Source organism: Pelodiscus sinensis, chromosome 5, assembly GCF_049634645.1.
Source record: "Pelodiscus sinensis isolate JC-2024 chromosome 5, ASM4963464v1, whole genome shotgun sequence".
Lineage (NCBI taxonomy): Eukaryota > Metazoa > Chordata > Testudines > Trionychidae > Pelodiscus > Pelodiscus sinensis.
In genome coordinates, this window is record NC_134715.1 from 83,774,948 (window position 1) to 83,799,447 (window position 24,500).

Sequence of the window (24,500 nt, forward strand, 5' to 3'; positions counted from 1 at the left end):
TGTGTTGAACAGGATGGGTCTAGTATTGTAAACAAGAGTTTCTCATGCTTAACTATCTTTCCTAGCAACAGGAAGAAGGAAATGAGGCTATGCAAAAGGATCCTGACAGGCTCCAGACAATACTAGCCCCACCCTAACATTCACGCTGTATGACCAGAAAACTTTATAGAAATAAAAATAACTTCAGATGTTTCCCCTTCCTCCATGTGCATATTGCAGAAATTTAACCAAATGAAATGATCTCCCTTTCACAAAGAGTGCTGATTTGGTGTCCAAAGCCTTCACAGTGGCAAAGGGATAATAATATATCCATAAATGATAGAAGCATCTTGATTGGGCATTACAGTGGATTTTCTCTACAGACTGCTCCTTACAACTGTCACTGACAGGCTAAATTCTCCTTCATTTTTTGTTAATCCTGACCGCTTTTTTAACTCTCAAGACATTTGACAAAATCAGCAGAGTATTTCTGAATTAGACTTATTAAAATCATAGTTGAGATGAACTGCAGAACTTTGTAAGCTCTGGATCCAAGAAGGAACCATGAATGTCAAACCAACTAGTCTGAATAATGTTAGCAATTCCAGGCCTATTTCTGATTTATTCATTTAGCAGGCTAAGGTAGGCTGTAAATAATTCTGTGTGGTTCAGCATGTCAAGATGGTCTTGTTTATTTTTTTCTCCAAGGCTGATGAACATAGAAGAATTTGAAGTCTGTTGCTTTTCCAACAGAGACTGACTAAATTCATGGAGTGGGTTATGCTATTAAGGCCAAAAATCTGACCACAACTTTTAACTTGTTCTTTCACCCTCCAGTGAATACCATGTCTCCAGTGAAATTGCTTCCGAGTCTGGGATAAGTTGTGATGATATATCTTTAGTCTTTTGCTGTTTGAGGAAAATGACAACTTGTGTGTCACCACTGGTGATATGCACGAACGGGACATAGGACTTGAGCTTTAAAGTCTTGTTTTTTTCCTGGTTCTGTTCACTGTGAGCCTCATTTTGACCCATCTTACTTTGCAAATAGCCCCAGTGAAATCAATGGGACTACTTGAGAAATAAAGTACCACTTGACACAAGCATAAGAATAGTTGCATCAGATCCTATATGTGGTGGGTGACATGGGATTATGTCATTTCATCCCAAAATGACATTCCCATACTAACCCACTTGGCCAATGAGGAGATTATCAAAATTGCCAAAGGAATTTAGGTGGGCTACTTCCATTGGGTTTTTGTGAGATTTGTTCATATAGGGTATGTCTAGACTGCATCCCTCTGTCGTCAGAGGGATGCAGAGTAGGCAGGTCGACATTGCAAATGAAGCGGGGATTTAAATATCCCGCGCTTAATTTGCATAAAAAGGCTGCCATTTTTGCCGACTCAGCACTTTGTCGGCAAAAAGGCAGTCTAGAGGGGGATCTGTTGAGAAAGAAAGCCTTTTTCGACAGATCCTGTAAACCTTCTTGCAGTAGGCATAAGGGATCTGTCATAAAGGCTTTCTTTCTCAGCAGATGCCCCTCTAGACTGCCTCTTTTTGCCGACAAAGTGCTGAGTCAGCAAAAATGGCAGCCTTTTTATGCAAATTAAGCGCGGGATATTTAAATCTCCTCTTCATTTGCAATGTCGACCTGCCTAATCTGCATCCCTCTGCCGACAGAGGGATGCAGTCTAGACATACCCATAAATAGCTATTGGTACTTGAAAATCTTACTCCAAATCCTCTTCCATGCATACAGTTGAAGACCACACACAGAGAGAAGATCCTCCCCCATAGTTTATCCTCCCCCATAGATCTAGTCCATGGCAACTACTGCAGCTTCAGGGCTATAAAACCCCACAAATGTATGTCCGTGCTATGTGAGGAAACAGCCAATGTCACAGCAGTAGCTGACTCCACCCCAAGCTCCCCATATACACTGAAAAACAAAGAGCCCAGGTAACGCAGACAGGTAGAACCGAACCTGGGGGCTTCATGTATGAGCCTCTACTGCTTGAACTAAAAGCCGACTGCTCTCAGCTAAGGCTGTAGAGCTCACTCGTTGTCTCTTTTTTGCTATAAGTAATATGGGCCACTGCCTGGGACAGTGCACCATATCCAAGTAGATGTGTAGGTTACACCTGCATGGAATGAAGTCCTCTTCTGCAGGCTTGCCAAAGTCTCGCTGTCTCCTTGCAACGTCTCCACTGAATTTAGGCCCTTCTGTGGCCTTTACTTGTTATGAGTAATATTAAGCAAGCTATTTTTCAAGTGGACTTTGATATTTGGTTTTATTGAACCCATTATTATACCTCTCTCCATAATATATCTGAAGTTTCTATTATTTCCTAAATACTTGCTCCAAGAAAAGCTAACTTTTCACTTTTAATATGCTAGGCAGTGTTATGGAAGTGACCGTATTTCAGTCTTGCAGTGGCTTTTGTGAACAAGGCTGTCTTCCAGGATTTACACCTGAGTTTCATCCAGGTCTAAAGGCTTTTTTTTCTCTATAATAAAAATCTGTACTTTTATCTTCAACTTTAGAGCTTGTTTTTAGTCTTCAGATTAAACAGTGGAGTCCACGCTTAATATCCGTTAAGGAAAAATGGAAGTGGTTACACCAAACTCTAATTTAGAATATTAAATATTGAGAAGTGTATAATTATGGTCCTGGATTTCACAGTATGTGCCATATTCGGAGTCAATCAGCCTCCCTGTCTTGTGGAACCACCAAGCAAAAAGAGTTACCATCCAAATACGCTTTTCTTTTAGGGAGTGGTCACTAAACTGAGAGCCCAAAGTGCTCTCATCATTGGAGTGCTGCAAATCCATGGATATCAATGCAGATACTCATGGCTCATTTTTGTGGATATGGATGTAAATATATATTTTGTATCCAGGCAGGGTTCTAGTCATAATCTCTTCCATTAACAAGCGTACACATTCCTGGATTCTACAAAGCCATTACTACTGAATATTTCAGTCAGAAATGGGAGTAGAGCCCAGGTCCCTAACATAACAGAACCAAGTCTTAGCCATTCAGCCGTGCTGCTTTTCAGAATGCATATAGCAAAAATGTGTGTTTGGCTGGCCTATGCAAAACATTGTTTTAACTGCTAGTCCACAAACATCTTCTAGATGGAGAAATAGTTGAGAAAGTCACCAGCAAAATGTGTGTCATTTTCCCCTCCAGGGACTAGTACTCATTGAGACTACAGAAGCTTCAGGGGGTAGCCGAGTTAGTCTGTTACAGAAAAAAACAGCAAGCAAATGGTCTGGTAGAGCATCTTTCTCTCCCCCCACCTGCCCCTTCTATTTATTTTGAGTTTTCTTATTACCTAGTCATAACTCCGGTCATCTGAAGAAGTGCCCACAAAAGCTCATGATATCATCTACATATTTTGTTAGTCTATAAAGTGCTACCAGATCATTTGCTTGCTGTTTTTGATTGAGACTACAATGTAACCAAACTGGAAGAGATCTGTGCTATAGATCTGAAGTCCTGCCTTCAAGTTCTGCTTACTATATATATTTGGGGGGAGAGGGGAGTAGTATATGACACATAGTTAAAGACTGTCTTAAATCATGAAAAGTATTTATTTATATTGTGGTGGCTTCTACAGGCCCAGTTTGGGGTTCCGCTGTACTAGGCCCCGTACACTCCTAAAACAGTCCCTTCCCTCCATTCCCAAGGCTGAAGACAGGTATAGTGAAACCTAGGCTACGTCTACACTGCACAGTTATTTCGGAATAAGCTATTCCAGAATAGTTATTCCGAAATAGTTTATTTCGAAATAGCATGTCTATACTGCAAGGAAGCCTCAAAATTAGTCTGAGGCAGGCTTCCCTAATGTAGATGTGCTATCTCGATTTAGAGCCCCAGGAGGAATAACTTAGAATGGCGCTGGTGAGGGGCTATTTTGAAATAGCAGCAATGGAGCATCTACACACACCTTATTTCAAAATAGCTATTTCGGAATAGGCATTATTCTTTGTAGAATGAAGTTTACAGAAGTTGGAATAAGCCGTCTGTTACTTTGAAATTATTTCAAAATAACAGAATTGCTCTGTGGACACTCGCATAGTTATTTCGGAATAATAGCCATTATTCTGAAATAACTTTGTTGTGTAGAAACACCTTCTAGAGATCAGATGCTTCCCCTCTTATTCAGTATTTTTCAGTTGAAATCAGCACAGGTATTCCTTTCCGCAATCTCTAAATTTGAAGTCTTGAGCCCTGAACCAAGCATTTAGAGTTGAGTTTCTATGGCTGTTGGATTCATTCAGTCTTGCTTTCACTCTCAAAGTCTGAGTTTGCTTGCTGACCTTTTGCTTGCAGAACAAATTCTTGGTTTGCTCTTTACCAGTACTATGCAACTTTATGGATCTTATACGTTGTTGGTATGTGTGATGGGGGCAGGGTGTGACTGTTATTGCTGTCTTTTGGGGCAGTTTTGTTTGATGTTCATCTTTCAGAGTAGGTCCAGATGCCATAATAGGCAGGCACTTTTGTGGGAATGGAGAATAGGGATGAAGTTTTCTACTCCTTACATCCATTTGGTTTTTTCCACTTCTACTTCAAGGTCCTTTGGAGCAGGATTGGATTTTTTCTCACTTTGGAACCTGACAGCCTGGCTCCTTTGGCCAAGCAGAAGAGGTGACTGCTTTCACTCTTACCAATGCTTTGCATGCCATCATCCTATATGTATCACTCACTCAGTAATCAGGCCAGATAAAAATTGAAGTGTCCAATTTTTTCTCTGTGCATAAGCTTTCATGGGCTGGAGCCCACTTTGTCAGATGCATGAAGTGGAAATTACAGTTTGGCCCTAGCCCATGAAAGCTTATGACCAAATACATTTGTTAGTCTTTGAGGAGCTGCAGGATTTATCATTTTTGCTGACACAGACTAACCTGCCTACTTCTTTGAAAATTTTGTCTGTACTTTTTCTCACAGGGATGCTCATTGGATGGTTTGTGTTCCCTCATCTTAAGCACTTTCTTAAAATCTCAGGGAGGAGGAATCTCTTCAGTACATGAACACAATAATTCATTGTAAAGAAAACATACAAATTATAATGGCCTGTTCTAAACAAACTCATTAAATCAGGTGTGTGGGTTTGTTTTTTACAAAGTTAGGGTGTACATCAGATTATTACATTTTAACTTGTTTTCATGATTTCTTTGTGTGGAGGAAGGCATGTAATATGGCCAGCATGCACTAAACATATAAGATCATTGATTTTCCTGGCATACAACTATTCTTTGTGGTGAGTTAGGTTATGTGCACAGGTTCTCAGGGAGAATGAAATCGGCTCTTCTGAATATTTCACTGCTAATAAATCTGTTTTGAATTACGGATTAGGCAGAGGAGACATATTCATGCTTTGCAGGCTTTTGTGCATAATCTTTATAAAGAGAAACAGTATGTACAGGTGAGTGGTCTGTTTCCTTCAGTGATTAGAGCCAAAATATTAGTAGTAGTAATATTCCCTCCTCTTTCCAACCTATATAGAGTAAACCAACAACAATTAAGTTTGCCCCCATTGACAGATTTGAAGGTAAAATGATGGTTTTTGACAATGCCAGGTTATTTTTTTAATCCAGATTTGGGTAAAGAGCATAAACCCCCAAGAGGCTGATTTTGTCCTCAGTCACTTGCAGAGTCTTTGGGGACAGAGATGGAGTGTAAGAAGATTTCTTATCTTTATCCCCTTGCACCTCTGAATAGAAGGATTGCTCTAGGCTAGCACTTGATCCAGAGCCCTCTGAAGCAAATGGAAGGACAGATATTAAATGAATCTTAAATGAAACTTGAACATTTTGTATCAAAATCAACTTATTTTTCTTTGCTAACCCTTAAAAGAGAGAGGAAACTGACTTATGCTCAGAATTCTCTTTTCCACAGTCCTTGGTATACAAAATTATTTCAAAAAAATTTTCAATCAGATTTTGATGTATGAGATCAATATTATATTTCATTGGTTATTTGCTATAATCAATAGACAATAAAGGCTATTATATTATTTATTTTGGTATATTTTATAGGAAAAATTAAAGTAAGCTAATAAACAGTTTATTGGAGCTAATACACAAAGCTAAATGGAACTAATAAATGGGGTAATGAACTTGGGAACTAATGTTAAAATTCTTCTGACGTCATTATGAAGATAAGTAAACTTTAAAGTACAGCTGGTCCCCGACTTATGAACGAGTTACGTACCAAACACTAGGTAGTAACTCGATCTGTTCATAAGTCGGATTACATTCACTTATGTATGGTCACGCTGTTCGTAAGTGCAGATTTCGTTCATAACTCTGGTTTCGGCTGTATAGGAGGTTGGTCGTAAATACGAACGGTCGTAAGTCGATACGTTCATAATTCGGGCACTGGCTGTACTGGCTATAGAGATGTGCTGCTCACTCTGACTCTAAGTAGTGAGGGCTAGTATCTTTATAAAAAGTTCTGTTAAAAATTGTACTCGGGCTTTCAGAGAAGACATTAATATAGGATCCAAAAAATCTGGTTCCTTTAATTGTACTTTCTTCTCCCTCTATTACCATCATGAATTCCACACGTTTTCTGTTGCTTTTCCAAATGCGGTGTGGTTTTACACATAACATCAACAGCATGGTTAAATCCTTGCTACAGGATTCCAAACAGCTCCATAACTTGAAAATCCCCTCCAGTGCTTGACACAAAGCCAGTCAGTAACACAGGGAGAGTGTTTTTCAGTTGTCATCAGCTCATCAAGAAATATTTGAGTGGTTCCCCACCCTCCTTCCTCCTTCTAGGGCTTTTATTATTAGAAAGCAGCATGTTTGTTTGAAAACCCAGGCATTGCTAATCTGGGGAAGAGAAAGGAGGTGGTGCCACACATCTTCACTCTCAAAGACCTTACACACTGTTTTTTCCCAAAGTGTTTGGCAAGAAATGTAGTGAAAATCAAAGAAATCTGTACAGGCATCTTTATTAGTTTGACTTGACTATTGACACACACAGAGTAAAATAGGGATTGACATACACTCCAGTTGAATGTGGATCAAAACAGAATGAAGCAAAGTGAAATTCGAGGGTGTATTATAATACTTATTTTGCAAACTTTTGTGTATGTTTTTGAAGATGCAGAAAGACAGTATTTAACTTTTCTTCTGACCTGGCAAATTGAACACAAGGGCCAATTTATCCAATGTTCATGACATTAACAGAGGTGAATGTCTCATGATGTTTAAAAAAAATATCGGAATGGCACACCTGTAATGAAAGGGATACTCTGTATAATTGTTTAACGCTAATGTCCTATCATTACTTTAAGAATGAATTAAAATGATTAAAACCAACCTTTGAGGAAGATCCTTTGTCAGCCTTTTCAGAATTATCTATTTGCTTGTTGTTTGTGAGTTGAAATTTTTAACATTTCGACATTTATATTTAGTTAATTATGATTAAAATACAGATTTTTTTCATTATATACATTCTGGGGAGAGAGGGTTGTTTTTTGGTTTTTAAAAAAATACTGATTTTTGCCAAACGATACTGTTTTGGAAGGTATGCAGCACTGAGCTAATGGGTTCATACAAAGGAGTTCTCAAAATTACAAAACTGTTTTATCTGAGGTTGTGAAAGTGATTTTGTGGGGCTCATGATCTTGGCCTGAGAGAAACCATCTGTAGCATTAGAATGGTCCAATCAAACCTGATGTAGGATCCACAATGTAACTTCATAATATTTGGCAGGAATATAATTCAAATGCACTGAAAAGTGTTTGCTTCTCAAACTTCACTGAGATTGCTTTGTTGCATCCTATGAGAGATGGGCATATGGAACATCTTCTGCCAAGGTTTGAACTACAGGCAGTCCCCGGGTTACATGGATCCGACTTACATCGGATCCCTACTTACAAACGGGGTGAGGCAACCCCGCACTAGCTGCTTCCCCCCAGCAGACCAGGGAGACGCGAAGCTAGCGCCCCCCCTCTCTCCCTCTCCAGCAGACCAGGGAGACGCGGAGCGGCTTTTCTCAGCAGACACCTCAGCTTGAGAATAAAGGACTGAGGGAAGTGAGGTGTGGGAGAATAAAACTGAGCTCTGGAGAAATGTTTGGCTAGAGTTTCCCCTACAATATGTACCAGTTCCGACTTACATACAAATTGAACTTAAGAACAAACCTACAGTCCCTATCTTGTACGTAACCCGGGGACTGCCTGTACTGCAAATCCTCTGCAAGGAAATGGTTCAGAACTTCTTGAATAGTTCAAATGCTGTATAAATCAAGGTCTTTAGAGAATTCTGTGAATTGAAATAATCGTGATATCAGTTCTAGTACATGATATTATTGGCAGTCGTGGTGGAGGAATCAGTTTTGGTTAATGTACATCCTTGCATATGTCTCTCGTGGTGGCTAGCCAATGAAGGTTATTTTGTTTTCTATTTTACAAAAATATTTTGGCAGGAAAATGTATTTTAAGTAAAACTATTATTCTGCTCACAGATTAGGAAAGAGTAAGTGTTTTGTTGTTGTTTTGTTTTTTCCCCGTGGCTGTCCTGAGTATCTGTGTGTTATGGTTGTGATCTTCAACACCAAATCCAAACCTTTGGTGAGATCTGCTGATAATAAACAGCGGTGATTCTGTTCAACTTCATAGTGCCTCTGTAAAACCAGCCACCTTGATGCAGCCAAAAGGCTTGATAAGCAGAGTTTCAGTGATTTTTAGAGGAGCCAATGTGACCATAAGGGCGTCTTGAGTTCAAGCCAAGGGAAACCATCTGCTTGGCACAATTGCTTGTGTTCTATTTGGTGCTTAAATGGAGCTGATTTATGTCTTTCTGCAGGTGTAGGAGGTTTGCAACTTGTTGCACAGGGCTGCAAACGTACTAGTCTGTAAACCTTTGTCAGAAGTTCATGGATTCATGGGAATTATAAAAACTCTCAAACCATTTGAGAGTTTTGGATAGATCAAAACATTTGTTTCTTTCCTGTGTTCAGAACAGACAGTAACTGTTAGTTTTCTTGTTAAAAAAATAAATTAACAACTCCTGCATTGGGACATAAAGTTTTGATTTTTATAACCCAGTACCAGCAACACTAAGTCGGTAGACCTCTCGTTCAATTTTGAAGTTACAGTGTAAAATGAGATGAGAATTAAGGGATTTTGCCTGGATGGCATAATATTGCAAACTCACATCTTCAGGAATTAAGACATTGCAGAGTTAAATAAAATGGAGTTGTTAAGAATTCCTGTTTGTACTTGTTGTTTTGTAGGATTGGGTCATTTTAAAACCCCAGGAAATGTGTAAATGTGGCCTAATTATTCCCAGTCCCACACAAAAGGAACTCCTAACCTTCATTTTAAACATATACTGTCTGCTTTGTGAAGTAGACTAACAAATAAAGCGTTTCCAATAAAATTTCCTGTTTCCTCCTTAACACATTTGCCTGCTGTTTGCTTACAGAAAGTCCAAGAATAAAGACTTCATTGTGTTTCCTTTGCATTTTTAGTTTCTAAAATAATTTCTTGCATATTGGGAAATGTAAAAAATGTTTCTCACACCAAAACTTTCCATTGCTTCAAGAGAATTATCACAAGGCAGATGTTTGAAGGGTCATGTGTAAGTTCACATATTTCTTGCCGTATGAAAATACTGGCTTGTAGTCTAAAATAATGGGCATTTGAATCTATTAGTAGCAGCCTACTTTTTACTTTAAAAAGGAAATGGCACATCCTTGCAAGATGGGCAGTGTAGGAGCTCCACTTGTTTCTCAGATTGTAAACCAATTTCCAACCAGCATTAGTACACATTTAATAATCTTATGAAAAATTGTATTAGTATAATTTGAAGCAGATTGGAAATTAGGTTACAATCTAGGGCCTGTGTCCCATCTGATGTCCCTTTTCTAATTAAGGTAGCACTCATCAACAAGATGTTCAGAAATCCATTTATAACCAGGGCTATGGCCCATATCCTGGATTTTTCCTGGGCTCAGGTTAAGATGTAGGAGGGGCCTCTGCCTTTAGCACTTGCAGCCAGACAGCAGCTTCCAGCCTAGGACAAAATACCCTGGCTGTTCCACCCTGATTTTAACTCAGGCCAGGGGGTAAAATACGGCCCAGGGGCCGGATCCAGCCTGCCAAGCCACCAGATCTGGCCCGTGGATGCAGCAGGAAGCCCCAGGTAGGGTCTCCTGCTTGCCACACAGTCCCACGCACTGCTCAGAAAAGCAGCTGTGGGACTGTTTCTCTTTAAACACTGTGAGCCCAGAGGGGAGGATGGAAGGCTTCAGGTGTAAGTCCCACCCCCAGCACAATCCCATTGGCTGGCTTCTGACCTGAAATTGGACAATGGGTGCTGCCTGTTTGAATAACACCACATCCCTCTCCCCTCCAGCTCAGTTATTCACACAAGCACATGGCTGTTCAGCCTAGCCAGGTGTGGGGCAGGCAGGCAGGCAGGCTAGCTGGCTGAGAAACCTTTTAAACTCTGCAAGCATTTAGCTCCTCAGGCAGGCAAGCTTGTTGGGCTGCTGGCTGATAAATCTCCTTGCCAGAGCCTGCTTCTGGCACCCCAGGCCCTCTCTTCCCCAGCCTTCTATCCTTCCCCCCACACTCAACATACCGAAACCCTCTGTCCTCTTCCTGCACTCCTATCTCCTCCCACATCTGCCATCCTAATCTGCCCCAGATCACAATCCCCTTCTACCCTAGGTTACAGCCCAAACTCCTGCACCCCAATCCCCTTCCCTAGGTCACAAACCAACCCTTGCACCCCAGTCTCCTACCCTGGGTCACAACTGCCTCCTTCACCCAAACTCCCTCCCAGACCCCACTCTCCCTCCTGCACCCCCAATCCTCCCAAGCTCCCTTCTGCACCCAACCTCCATCCCAAACCCCACACCTCCTCCATTAATATTACAAAGAGTGTGGCCCTCGGTCTCTTCCTTTCCTCCCCCTTCCCCCATATGGTTGTCACTTCATTTGGCAGGAATAAAAAAATAAATGTTTGTTTGTTTATTTATTTATTTATTTATTTATTTATTTATTTATTTTTCTGTGAGATAATGAAGTTTTGCAGTGCAGTGAAAACTGATCTGTTATCAGCAATTTAATGAGCTGTATATTCAACACAAACTTACACTATGCAGTACCACTGCTGAGCCCGATATGAATAGAATAGAAATTCATATTCTATATTGCTTATCTTCCTCTAGCTGCTAGGGTCTAATGAATACTGTGGCGTCTAACCTGTAAAAATGAGAAATATTGCAACCACTAGCTTTTACAAATATGTTTAGGAATTTCTTTCAGATTGTTCATTTAATATTTCATTGCATCTGAATGCCTTTTCTGTGAGGCCCTTAATATTTTGTTATTGCCAGTATTTTCATGCCCTTAATAAGACCAGAATCTTGAAATAACTTTGTCTGGATTTCTTTCAGCATCCTTTCATGTATCACTGAAGTCTAAATTAAAATCCAGCACTGCATAAAAACCTAAGGTTTTTTTTTATGCTTTACAATTGGAATGGAATTATAATTTTCTTATTAAATAGCTGGGTGGATGGGGCTGTACATGCTTGTTCTCGTGTGGTTCCCTAATCCGAAGGTGAAGCAAACACAAGTTGCGCAAATGCTTGCCTGTGTTAGTGAACAAGGATTTGTTGCTGTTTGTTGATCTTGAATATTGTGCTTTGGCTCTCCTTAATGTTTTGATTTGGAGGTGCATCTTATCAGCACAGAAGTATACAATGTTCAGCAAAACAGAAAGCTTATTTTTTATTTCTGCAGCAGATATAGAAGCTCAAAGAAAGTGAAATTGTCATTTTGGGGATCCAAAAGAGGGTCACCATTTCTTTTGACTTTGTTTGTGGCATCTTTAAAGGTATTTTATAATGTGCGCCAAATTCATACACTGTCATTTTAAGTATGCAAATGAGGAATTGTTTTAAATCCACTGCTACTAGACTTACGTGCTCATATTCCGAAATATTTGTATTAAAATCCAGGCGCATATTCCTAGTGATGGTATCTAGTCAAAGTAGGTGGCAAAATTGTCTAGTCACTTGTGTCTAATTAAGCCTTTTTGTTCTGGTCCATCAAGAAGTCTGAATGTAGTCAAGGCTGAATAAACTTTAAGAATTTCTGATTGCTCACTACCTGTTTGATGAAGTAAAATGTTAAAAGAGCCAAACACATTACATGTATTAGAACAGCTTTGGAACAGTACAGGACTGGGGAGTTGGTCTATTTTCTCCTTCCCTTCAGACTGCAATAAGTTTCAAAATTCTTATTTCACTGTTAACTAATATTGTAAAAAACTAAAGCGAAGACCATGCTTCTATATACATTATTAGGTTTGTAATGTGTATATATGCAGAGCTTCAAAAGGCAAATTGTCTCTGCACGTTATATTCAACATCAAAGCAATTGGCTTTGATTTTTTTCCCACTTGCCCAACTTTAATTAATTGGAGATTAATCTCTTTTAGTAAAAATAGATTATAAACTTGAAGCCTCTGAAATAAGAAAATGGTTCAGTAAATCTCTGCTATTTTCTGATATATATATATTTTTAAATTCGACTTTCTGGTTAACCAAATTTGGGAAGAATCCTACTCTTTGGTTCTTTTGCTAACAAGTAGCAACAGTTTGCTATGGAATGTATGAATTACTAATAGTGTCCTTTTAGTTCTCATTATGTACCGTTACCTCCTAGATACTATCAATTCTAAGCAAGATATGAAAGTATTTCCCAATTTATCATTTCCCCAAGCATTTAAAAGAGACAAACTACATCCAAATTATCCTGTCAGTTTAAAGAACTCTTCTAGTTCTGTACAGTTTTGGTTTCTCCATTAATGATGCTTTTCTAGAGCTGATCTTAACATCCATTACATTTTTCTGGCTTGTGACCTATTGAGACATTAACTTCTCTTTTTCTTCTGGGATGAACCCAAATTAATTATATCTGTGGAGATGCTTTACAAGAAAATATAATGCGTAATGAGTATACACATTTCCTTTCTCACAGTTTCATGTGCATATTTGTGAATGATTTCATTTAGCAAAATATTGGTATTTTTCGGTGAAGAGCAAGAAAAAGTTAGTTGGAAAGAATAATTTGCTTTCAAACTGAGTAACTCATAAAAAGGGGTGGATAACTCCAATGCTACTCAGTTTTAACTGTGCAGTAAAGCTTGAGTGAGCTGCAACACAATGTGTCAGTTGTTCTTAGGCTTTTCGTCTATCAGTATTATCTACATGATGTTAAAGTATGGGTATTATAAGCTTTATTAAGTATTTCTGACCAGAGAGAATAGCTGTGCCAAGAGATTATACAATTTATTGCATTAATGCTGTTCACATTGATTGCAGTCCCAGTTTCCCTGGTTTTCACAAATCCTGCACAGAATAGTCCATAGTAGCTCTAGAATTCATCTGTGTTTGTTTATTTAAATATTAGCTTTGTAAATATGAGATGAGTGTTAATGTAGTTCCAATATCCAAGATGTGTTTGATCACAAAAAGCAAAGGAAACCAAAAAATGAAGCAACAAAGCCTGGAGAATAATAAGATATGTTACAGCTAGAATTTTGCTGAATATTGACATGCTCCTTTTGTAACCACAGCAAACGAAGTGGTAGAAAAGAACTTTTTGCTTTGCAATTGGCTAATCAGAGGGTGTTTTGCATCTCTTCTCTTCCAGAAATTGAAGCCAAGGAAGCTTGTGATTGGCTGCGAGCAGCAGGGTTCCCACAGTATGCCCAGCTTTACGAAGGTAAGCAGTGGAGTTGATAATAGTTGATTTTTTTCTGTGTGATCAATTTGCTAGAGCTTTATTGTTTAGACAGGATAATTAATTCCTAAATGCAGTGTCTAGTATGAGGGTGGGATGTGATGAACTGAAGCGCTATTAGATCCTGCACTATGCTAGTTTCTACCATCCACCATGTGCACACACACAATTTGGTGAATTTATATCAAACCCTACAAAGACACTCAGACATGGTGGCAATTTTAAATTGTTTCGCTTCGTGTATTTCTAGCTTAATATAGGGATTCCCAATGTTTGTCTTAACCACTTTTTAATGACTTTCCTGGACACACCTCTCCTTCCCATTTGTTATCCCATAATGTGCCTGTAGAATTGATTACATGACAATATAGGAAAGTTTATAATGCAATTCTGGCGCTACTGACGCTATTTTAATAGCTGCAAATAAGAAGGGGTAATCAGCACTCTCCAACCAGCAAGTGCTTCAATGATGAATTTTAGCAGCCTTTGGTATAGAGGATTGAGAACAAGATAAGACCCAAGAACACTTGATTTCTTGTCCTGGCTCTGATACTGATTTATTAGAGTGAGGGGGATGGGACTCCTCTACCCCCTTTTCAGAGTTGGGGAAACTGAGGCAAATAATACTTATCTATTTCACAGAGTTCTGCAAGGATTAATTAATGGCCCAAATTAAACAAAGCTAAATATGGAGAAGTATTTTAGCTTTTCTCAGAGGGGTATCCATGTTAGTCTGTAAATGTAAAAACAATGAGAAGCCCTGTGGTACTTAGGTGACTAATATATTTATGAGCTTTTTTGGGTAAAACCCACTTCAGATCATCTCATCCTGAAATAGCTGCCCCATGTCTACCGAAGCCACCCGTAATTTCAAATTATTTTTTGAAATAATGGGCATGCTACTTTGACATCCCAGCAACCTTTGTTCCATGAGAAATAAGAGATGTCTCAAAATAGCATGTTATTTTGAAAGTTGGTGCCAAATTTCGAAATAACCTATTTCGAAATAGATTTTAAATAAGATACGCAATTTGTGTAGTGCAAATTGCGTATCTTATTTTGAGCTTAGGGTGTTGTGTGGACACACCGTAAGGTGCTACAGGTCTGCTCTTTATTGTAGTTCTTGTGTGCCTGGGAATTAACTTCAGGGCCCCAGATGTCTCCACCATTGTCCTTCCTGGGTAGACAGCTTTAGGAGCCCAGCCTTTCACTACAGTAGCTTCCACAATGTACCCAGTCTGTCAGGCACACAGTGCTCACTGAATCTTTTCAACAATGGATCCACCAATTCAGTCCCATTTCTTACCAGCAGCTGTAGGCAGAGAAGACCCTCCAGTGGAGCTACTGTCTGGAAACAAAGAGGGAATTAGGAACTTTGTGTCATTATGCAAGCACCTGGGCTCCTCCCAGATGGCCATTGCCTCCTATGTGTTCTCTGGCATGTGTTGGTTTTGGGGGTAGGTCTCACGCTGTGGAGATGAGAGAGAGCATGCATGTACAGGATAATTTGAAGATAACTCACTGAAGAGATTCCCCTCCCCTATCTTCCCCCAAGACTCTCCGTGCCGGTATGGATGAGGGAGGGATTACATTGGTGCTTTTTCAAAGTCCTTACTCAAGCAAAACTCTTGATTTCACTGGCAGTTTTGTGTGATGAACACTTCAGGATTTGGCTTACCATTTTTAAATTACATCTGAATTTACTAAAATGTAAAGTGTATTTTGAAAAATGATACAGTGAAAGTCTTTTACTGTGAAAGTCCTTTTGTTTGTAACATTTTTTTGCATTCTAGCACAATTAGGAAGCACTGTCATAGCTGCCTCTTCTTCATAGTCTCCAGCTGTTAAACACTGTCTATAGACAATCCACTACTTACAGTGAATAATTGTTAGAAACTGCAGCCAATGCTAAGCACTCTTCTTGAAAACTGATTTATTTGAGCTTTTATTTGCAGCTGCATTGGCAATGTGAGAAGATGATAGCACTTGCTAAGACAGCAGTTAGCAATTCTTTTATTCGCCTATTTAGAATTGAAATTTCCTTCTATTTGTTTCCTCTTTGGGTGCTGACAAGGTGCCAGGAACATACTTTCTTGGAATGTGTGCTGGGGAATCATAAATCCAATAATGTAAATCCATGCCAACTGGTTTTGACATTTGGAAAAAGTGTGGATTCTTAGGCAACTTAGTGCTTATGAGGGTCATTTCAGTCGTGTTTTACTGATATGCAGAATCTCTAGGAAATTGTTTGCCCATACAACATTCCTTGATTGTGTTTTTTCAGGGTCTGCTTGAAGTTGTTTTCTCTGCAGGCGCCAGCCTTTAATTTTAGGACCAAATTCTGCTTGTCTTCAACCCACGTGAGAGCAGGATTTGGCCTATTCTGTTATCAGAAATATAGCCATCCCTATTTAAAAGCAATATACTTTAGTTATTTTAAATTCACTTTGCCAGCAAAAAGCAGAAACAACCAATATATGAATTCTATTTATCACCTAATTCTGCTAGTCAGCTTATTAGGATTTCAAGTTAACTTTGATGTGCACCTCCACATGGGACACAAAGCTAGCTTGTTTCTATGAAAATCCCAGCAGAATTTAACATTTTATACATTTATTTTGGCCCTGCACTCCTATAATGTGACTGAAACTACTGGGGGGATATGCGTTTTATGAGGAAACACCTGTACCTTATGGCCCCAGTTTAATACTCATTAAAACCACTAATTTCAGTGGACCTGGGCTCAAGTCCTATGTCTTGCTAAAATTAAGAATTACCTGCAGTTTTCTGGGGAGGGAGGAGCCAAAATTCCTTACAGTTTTCAGAAAGTGGTATTGTCTGTTCCCAAAGGACTTGTAGGCCCAATAATTAATGAGAGAGATTATTTGTTGGTCTAATGTTAGCTAACATTGTCTACATTATCTCTGGTCATTTTAGCAAATTTCCCTTGACCCTGCTGCTTTTGGCACTTGAACTCACTCTTCTTGATCTTTGGAGATTAGATCTTCGTAGAAAATTGCTTTTCCTTATTATACAAAAACTGTGATCTGAGAGGCAAAACACAGCAGCAGAAGTAGCTTTAGAACCTGTTCCCATATTGCTTGAACAGCCAGAACCACCAATGGCTTCAGTATGAATTTTGGCTGTGCAAAGAATCCAGGATTGGGACTTATGTGACATTCAGGAATCTGTGGAGGACAGTAAATAATATTTATCTGGTTGTTGTTTCAGAGCTCTAGTAAGTTTCCAGCATACTGCAGTGACAACATTATTTCCTCCTGTTAGCTCTCCCAAAGAGTTTATCTAAACAATCTTTTTAGGAAATGGAGACAGCATTGGTTCCTTAGCAGTTTGTCTTTTTTTTTTTAAATTTCAGTTCATATCTACTTAATGTTGGAACAGTGACAGAATATTAAATTGCTTGATTAACAGCCAGTGAGATTTTATTTTCCATTGTTTTCCAGAGATTTTTATTTTGGTGATCCTTTGCTTTAATGTGAGGTATACAAGCTTCATCAAAGCTTGTTTTTAATATTTGTTTTAAACTAGGCGAGTTTGAATCAACTGCCGGTTCTGATGACAGGCAGACAGCTGAATTCAGCTTGTTGCTCTCTGTGTCTCTCCTTATTTCATCTTTGCTTTGCTCAGTCTTTTTTTCCATGATGTATGTGAACTTTATCAGTTATCAGAGCTACACACACAAATTTCTCAATGAGAATTAAGTGCCTGTCTGGCATTTGGAATGGTGAGATGTGCAGCTTATTTTGCAAGAGCTGGTTGCCTGCATCTTAGCGAACTGACTCTGAGACAGCTGGCTGCTTTGAAATCAGTTACCTTTGGGAATAAGATTATTTGTGATTGCCCATCTGTCTTGTTTCCTTCAGATCTCCTATTTCCCATTGACATCACTTTAGTCAAGCGAGAGCATGACTTCCTGGACAGAGATGCCATTGAGGCCTTGTGCAGGTAAGTGAAATATATTGTTTTGAAAAAAAGCACTTTGTTGGATACAAATAATCTCAACTGGATCATTTAGTAATTAATATTCTCTTTGGCTGCGTCTAGACTGGCAGGATTTTGCGCAAAAGCAGTTGCTTTTGCGCAAAATCTTGCCGCCTGTCTACATTGGCCGCAAGTATTTGCGCAAGAACACTGACTTTGTAATGTACAAAATCAGTGGTTCTTGCACAAATAGTCTGATGCTCCCACTCAGGTATAAGCCCTCTTGTGCAAGAATACTTGCGCAAGAGGGCCAGTGTAGACAGCAACGTTAATTTCTTGCGCAAGAATGCCCGATGGCTAAAATGGCCATCGGAACTTTCTTGCGCAAGAGAGCGTCTACACTGGCATGGATGCTTTTGCACAAAAGCAAATCTTTTGCACAAAGCCACATGCCAATATAGATGCTCTCTTGCGCAAATACTTTTAACGGAAAAACTTTTTCGTTAAAAGTATTTGCGCAAAATCATGCCAGTCTAGACACAGCCTTTGAGGACTTTTGCCATCCAGTGCCAGTACAGTAAACTTCTGATAATCTGGCAGTTTAAGGACCCAGGGGGTGCCAGATTATCAAATATGCCGGACTATCAGAAGAGGAAGCTATGAGGGATCTGGGATGGAGTTGGGGAGATGCGCCCCTCGGCGCTGCGGGACCAACCCAGCAGCACCCCAGCTACTCTGCCCCAGGTGTCCCCAAGTCAGTCGCTGCTGAAACTGACCAGCATCTGACTCGGGGAAGCCTGGGGCTGAGCTGCTCTGTCCCTGGCTTCCTTGAGTCAGCCACTGGTCATTTTCAGCAGCGTCTGAATCGGGGAAGCCGGGCGTAGAGCAGCTCCAATTGTCCGGATGCCCAGAGCACTTCCGGGTTCCAGATGGTGCCAGACCATCAGGAGTGCCAGACCATTGGATGCCAGACCACTGGAGTTTTACTGTATATATTAATTTTTTTTAATTATATAAATTTGGGTTTTTTCAAGTGCTAAAGAACAGCTAGTGGCTATCTTCATGACAGACATTTGCACAGCCTTTTTCATTCCTTGTTTGATTTTACTTCATGTTCTTGAATTATTAAGCTACAGCAGAATGAGAAGTTGGCTGCGTACAACAGTATTTAACCAGGGCCATTGCTTACATGACTGTGTCATGGTCTCAAATTTAAACAGGAATGATTTTCTGAGAACTGTGTTTCCCAAGCAATGTGATTGTTTCCTCACCACCAGATTGCTAATCCTTTACTCATATGGGTGAGCAGTTACTGACACAACTAGTCTAGCTAAATTGTATAGGGCAATTTATGTGAGTAACTGACTATGACAGTGAGTAAGGATTAAACAATTTTCCCTTAAGTATTCTAGACTACAAAACCAGCCAGTCATTTAAAAAACTATTCTGTCCTCCAGTGAAGGATTTCACTTTCTAGCTTGGGGGTAGAGCCTATTGCCCATTTTTCATATCTAGATATAAGTGAGTCTAGTCATTTCTTTCCACTCTTACCTTTCACTACTGCAGCTTTCCAGTGTGTTAGTCAAATGAAGCAGAACAGTACGTGCATGTGTCATCAGCCTCTAGGGCAATGGTCTCCAACCTTTTTAAGCACAAGATCACTTTTTGAATTTAAGTGCAATCTAAGATCTACCTCACACCTAAATACCCTTGCCCGTGCCTCCTTTGTGCCCCTTCTCTGAGGCCCCACCTCCTGCTCCCTCACTTTCACCAGACAGAGGCAGAGGGTTGGGGTGCAGGCTCTGGTCTTGGGCTAAGGGATTTGGAGTGTGAGGGGCTCTGAGCTGAGCTTGGGGCAGGTAGTTGGGGTACAGGAGAGGTTCTAGTTGCAGGCTCTAGGAGGGTGTTTGAATGCAGGGGTGCTCGGGGCTAGGGCGGGGTTTGGGGTATAGGAGAGGGTTCATGACTGGGGTAGGGTATCGGGATGTGGGCTCTAGCTGGGCCCTGCTTACCTCAGGGTTCACCCCTCCCCTGGCCCTACACCACTCCCAAAAGCAGCCAGTAAACTCCATCCCAAGTCCTGTTGAGCCCCCTCTCTGCTCTGTGGAGATAGGATACAAAGTGGGAGGGGGGCACCTTGACATCAGCACCCTTCTCTCCTTCCCCTGCACAGCAAGCAGGAGGCTCCTGAGAGGACAGCTCCAAGGCAAAGGGCAGGAGAAACACAGTAATGTGGGGAGGGGCAGCTGAAGTACCAGCACTTGATAGCTTCCCAGCCAAACCAGTCAGGATCACCTGTCAGAGGCTCCAAGATCTACTGGTAGATCCCGATCTACTGGTTGGTGATCACTGCTCTAAGGAGTTAAAATTAAGTCATAAGGAGAAGTTTGTAACTTCGGTGCAATTTTATTCTGTCCCTCAAGCACAAGGGAAAGAAAAAGGAAGTAATAGAATATAAAGTACTTCAGAAATATCTAAAATGATTTAAGATGAGATGCAATAAAGAAAAGCTCAGCTCATTTGGCATTTATTGGGAATAAAAAAGTAATGTAAGTGAAAAGTATAAACATGAGATGCAATGTATTGCATCTCATATATTCATTAATATGCTCTATAACCTGTAACAGAAAGTGCAGTGATGTGCTTAAAAAAATGAAATTCCCAGAAATGTAATCTGTCCTTGCCAGGAAAAAAAATGTAGCCAAGCCAGTGGATTTTGGATTCAACACTCCTGCTTCAGTATTATCTTAACCTGGATTTTTTTTATTTATTTGAGAGAAAAGTGGCTGAGTGTCTCTTACTGAATGAAAGTAACACTATTTTCTGCATTAATCTATGGCATTTACTGCTAATGTGATCCATAAAGTAAGGTTCTGCTTTTACAGCCTTTTTACCTTAAGTATATGTTACAAATCTTTAGGAAATGGAATGTGACAATAGTCTTATCAAAGTAATCAATTCAAGAAGAGTTATTTTTCATGAAAGTAGCCAGTGTTTTATATGACTGTTTGTTGTAAAATAATTCATTTGCTTTAGTCTTCAAAATGTAATACACAATGGAATTTGTTTAGTAATCCCACTGGCTTAATGTATACAAAAGTGAAACCAAGGACAGAATTTTTGAAGGCAATAACATACTATTTTGAAGTCATTGTGACTGATCTGACACTGTTGTACAAAAGACGAATGTTTTGATTTAAGTTAAAATTTTGGAGTACATGTTCAGATTCTACTAACCAGGAATTAAAAACAAATAACTTCATGGCGCAACTCTGAAATCAGAATTTGGCTTAGAGATCCTTTATAAATATGCCCCCATATTAATAGATTATCAAAGTCTGTATTGTTTTAGGGTTCCTTAATAGTCTCTTAATTAACTTTTTAAGTCAATTAAATATCTTTGCGAGGTTACCTTTGCCAACAAATGTGCTGCTGTATTTCTTCGTGCTTTTTGTTTTTATTTTGACTGATGATAAAGACACTTTGTAACTTATAATGATTAATTTTGGAAAAGGCTTACAGCTGTTGTCACAGAGCTATAAACCTGTCACTACATCTTGGCTGAAAATCTTGGAAGTCAAGAATTCTCCTGCATTTTTAGCACAATGTTCAGTTTACACCCAAATGCAATTGACAATAACAAAATAATAGTTGTGTGAGCATGACTTCCTGTGCCCTAGGCTGAGAATGTACCTATCCATGTCAGCCAGTGTGCTACTAGCAGTCCTTGTTACTTTCTCGCATTTATTGCACATTTTACAGTGAAATTAAAACAGAAACACATTTTGAAAACACAAACAGAAGTTGTACATTATTTAATGCAAGCATTTCACAAAAAGTTTTCCTGCATGAAGAACAGGGACACAATTTAATGAACAGTTTATAATGTGAGCAGGGAAAACCATCACCAAAGCTTTAATCGCAGACTAATTTTGTAAATATGATACCCTACTGAGAACTATAATATGGAGAGAAATCAAGGAGGATGGTACCAAATACTTGCTGAGAAAGGTAAACTTTTCACTCGGAGGGTACATCTACACTAGCTCATTAATTCGAGCTAAGTAGGCTAATCAGGCAACCGGAGTGGCAAATGAAGCCCGGTATTTAAATATCCTGGGCTTTATTTGCATGGTCCCGTATGGCCGCCATTTTTAAATCCCTCTTAGTCCGAACTAACTGCCCGCGGCTATACGCGGCAGTTTAAAGTTAATCCGAACTAAATCCTTGGTTCGGATTAACTGTTACTCTTCATTTCTCGAGGAGTAACAGTTAAGGACTTAGTAAGGATTAACTTTAAACTGCCGCGTGTAACCGCGGGCAGTTAGTTTGGACTAAGGGAGATTTAAAAATGGCACCCGGACGGGAACCTGCAAATAAAGCCCGGGATATTTAAATCCCGGGCTTCATTTGCAACTCCGGTTGCCTGATTTGCCTACCTAGCTCGAATTAATGAGCTAGTGTAGACATACCCAATAAATATATAATATTTGCCTTATTTCAGAGGGGCATTGTGAGGCATTATTATGTGTATGCACAGACTTAGTCATATTTATAGGTGCTATGATTCTCTGAAAATCAGGCCATCAAATAGTTTCCTAAATAGTGATTTAAGGTGGTCACTGTTAGATCAATTTTTTAAAAATTGAATGCTTAACTCTTTATATTTTACCCAATATTTGACATTTTAGCAGGATTGGACCATACCAAACCTCCAGAGCTAAACTCAAATTTAAGGAAGGCCCACTTTTGGATCTCAACTATATCATGTGTTAGGATCTCTAATTTGTATATGCTGCTCAAACCTGAATGTTAGTGGTTTTTAGTGGAAAGCATCAATGTTGCCACTGTGTTTCTGGCTTTCCTGAACAACGTAAACCACCAGATAAGATGGAGATTATAGAGATAAAATACAGTGCTCATGATACTTTGTAACAATACAGTAAAAATAATTAGAAAATAATTAGTTACCGATTATGAAACATGATCAGATAAGAATTTAGAAGGGAGAAAGCTGGGCCTGGCTGGAAGGACTGGGGACAAGGAGCCAGGTAGGATTGAGGATGGTTGAACAAGGCGACTGAGGTGAGGATGAGGGGAGAAATTTGGGGGTGGGAGAGAGAGGGTTGGAAGTGGTGAAGCATAAGAAGCCTATACTGGAGAGAATAGTTGCTCATTAGAGAGAATAATTCCCCTCTAGCACTAGGAATGGAGCCCATGATTTCTGAGACTCTACACTCCTCTGCTGTCAGAAGATACCTGTGAAACCCACTTGCAATGAGTCTCAGTGTTCTAATGCTAAAGATTCTGAAAAAAAAACCAGACCCTAAGTATCTCAAATTTGGCCCCTCCAAATTAGTGGACACATTTTTTACCTTAATCTTCTTGTGCCTCAGTTCCCAATCTTTAAAGGGGAATAATACTACCAATTAATTTTATAGGAAGGTTGTGAAAATAAATCTTTGAGTCAGACACAGATGCTATAGTAATGAGAACCATAGAAAAGCCTGCGAGGAAATTAATAAAAACATAAGAACGGCCATAGTGGGCCAGACCAAAGGTCCACCTAGCCCAGCAGTTCCTAACCTTTTCCAGATGGGGACCCTTTTTGACAATTCAGGAAGACTTGGTGACCCAAGGCAATTCAAAAACGTGGGGAGATGGGGAGTTGGCGACCCATATTTGGATCCCGACCCATAGGTTGGGAAACCCTGATGTAGCCCAATGTCCTGTCATCTGACTCTGGCCAATGCCAGGTGTCCCAGAGCGAATGAAAAGAACAGGTAATCATCAAGTGATCCCTTTTCTGGTACCCATTCCCAGGTTCAGGCAAATAATTCTGTCTTCAGAGCAGGAATTAGTGTGCAGGAAATAAGATTGGCTACGGTCACATCTTGAACAATGAGGAGAAAACAAAATATTGATTAGCTTCTCATTAAGGGCATGTGTACACTACAGAGTTATTTCAAATTAACTCCCTTATTTTGAAATAACAAGGTGAGCTTCCACACAGAAAGCCCATTATTTCGAAATTATTTTGAAATAATGGGCTTGCGGTAGCGAAATAATAACACCTCATTCTATGAGGAATAATGCCTTAATTCAAAATTGATATTTCGAAATAGGGTTAGTGTGGATGCTCAGCTGCTGTTATTTTGAAGTAAGTACTCCCCAGAGTCATTCAAAGTAATTACTCCCCAGTGCTTCCTGGGGCTCTAAGTCAAGGTAGCATGTCCATATTAAGGGAGATTAATTTCGAGGCTTCCCTGTAGTGTGGATGTGCTATTTCAAGTTAAGTTATTTCTGGAGTTATTATTTAAAATAAGTTATTCTTTAGAGGTTCTATGGAGGAATAGTATGTGATCATATAGTGCAGATACAAAAAGGGAATGAATTAAGATTGCAGAGATAACAATTAATCCCAGTATTTCATATCTTAACCTGAATAATAGTCTGTGTGTGTAGGTATGTATGCATTCAGTGGAACTAGTTCTAGAGGAAGGCACCACCATGCAACATCATTAAAGGTTTCAGTGTCTCTCCCTGCAGAAACAAGCTGGATGTATAATTATGGGACTGTTACCACAGATCTGAAACATCTCTGTAGAGCATTTAGATATTCAAAAGGAAACTGTTTTGTTTTTGTAATGAAAACATGTCAGATATGAAACAGAATCTTTACATGCCTGATTGGTCCCGTAATTCATCTCATCCATAAATAGATGATCTTAACTTGCTTTCATATGTATGTTTGTGAGGGTGTGGGGAGGGGAGGTTGTTTTTTACA

At 39.5% G+C, this 24,500-nt stretch overlaps 1 protein-coding gene across 8 annotated transcripts in view; it reads left to right on the forward strand.

Annotated features, from left to right (window-relative positions):
• DLC1 (DLC1 Rho GTPase activating protein) overlaps window positions 1-24,500 on the forward strand; it is a 381,113-nt gene that overhangs the window by 329,838 nt on the left and 26,775 nt on the right. For 7 of the 8 annotated variants that reach the window (XM_075930378.1, XM_075930377.1, XM_006113504.4 and 4 more), the window contains 2 exons: window positions 13,682-13,753; window positions 17,656-17,737. In XM_075930378.1, coding sequence (XP_075786493.1) covers window positions 13,682-13,753; window positions 17,656-17,737 — 154 coding nt within the window. Of the gene's footprint in view, window positions 1-4,565; window positions 4,640-13,681; window positions 13,754-17,655; window positions 17,738-24,500 lie in introns of all 8 variants that reach the window. The other variant, XM_075930379.1, reaches the window with a different exon arrangement.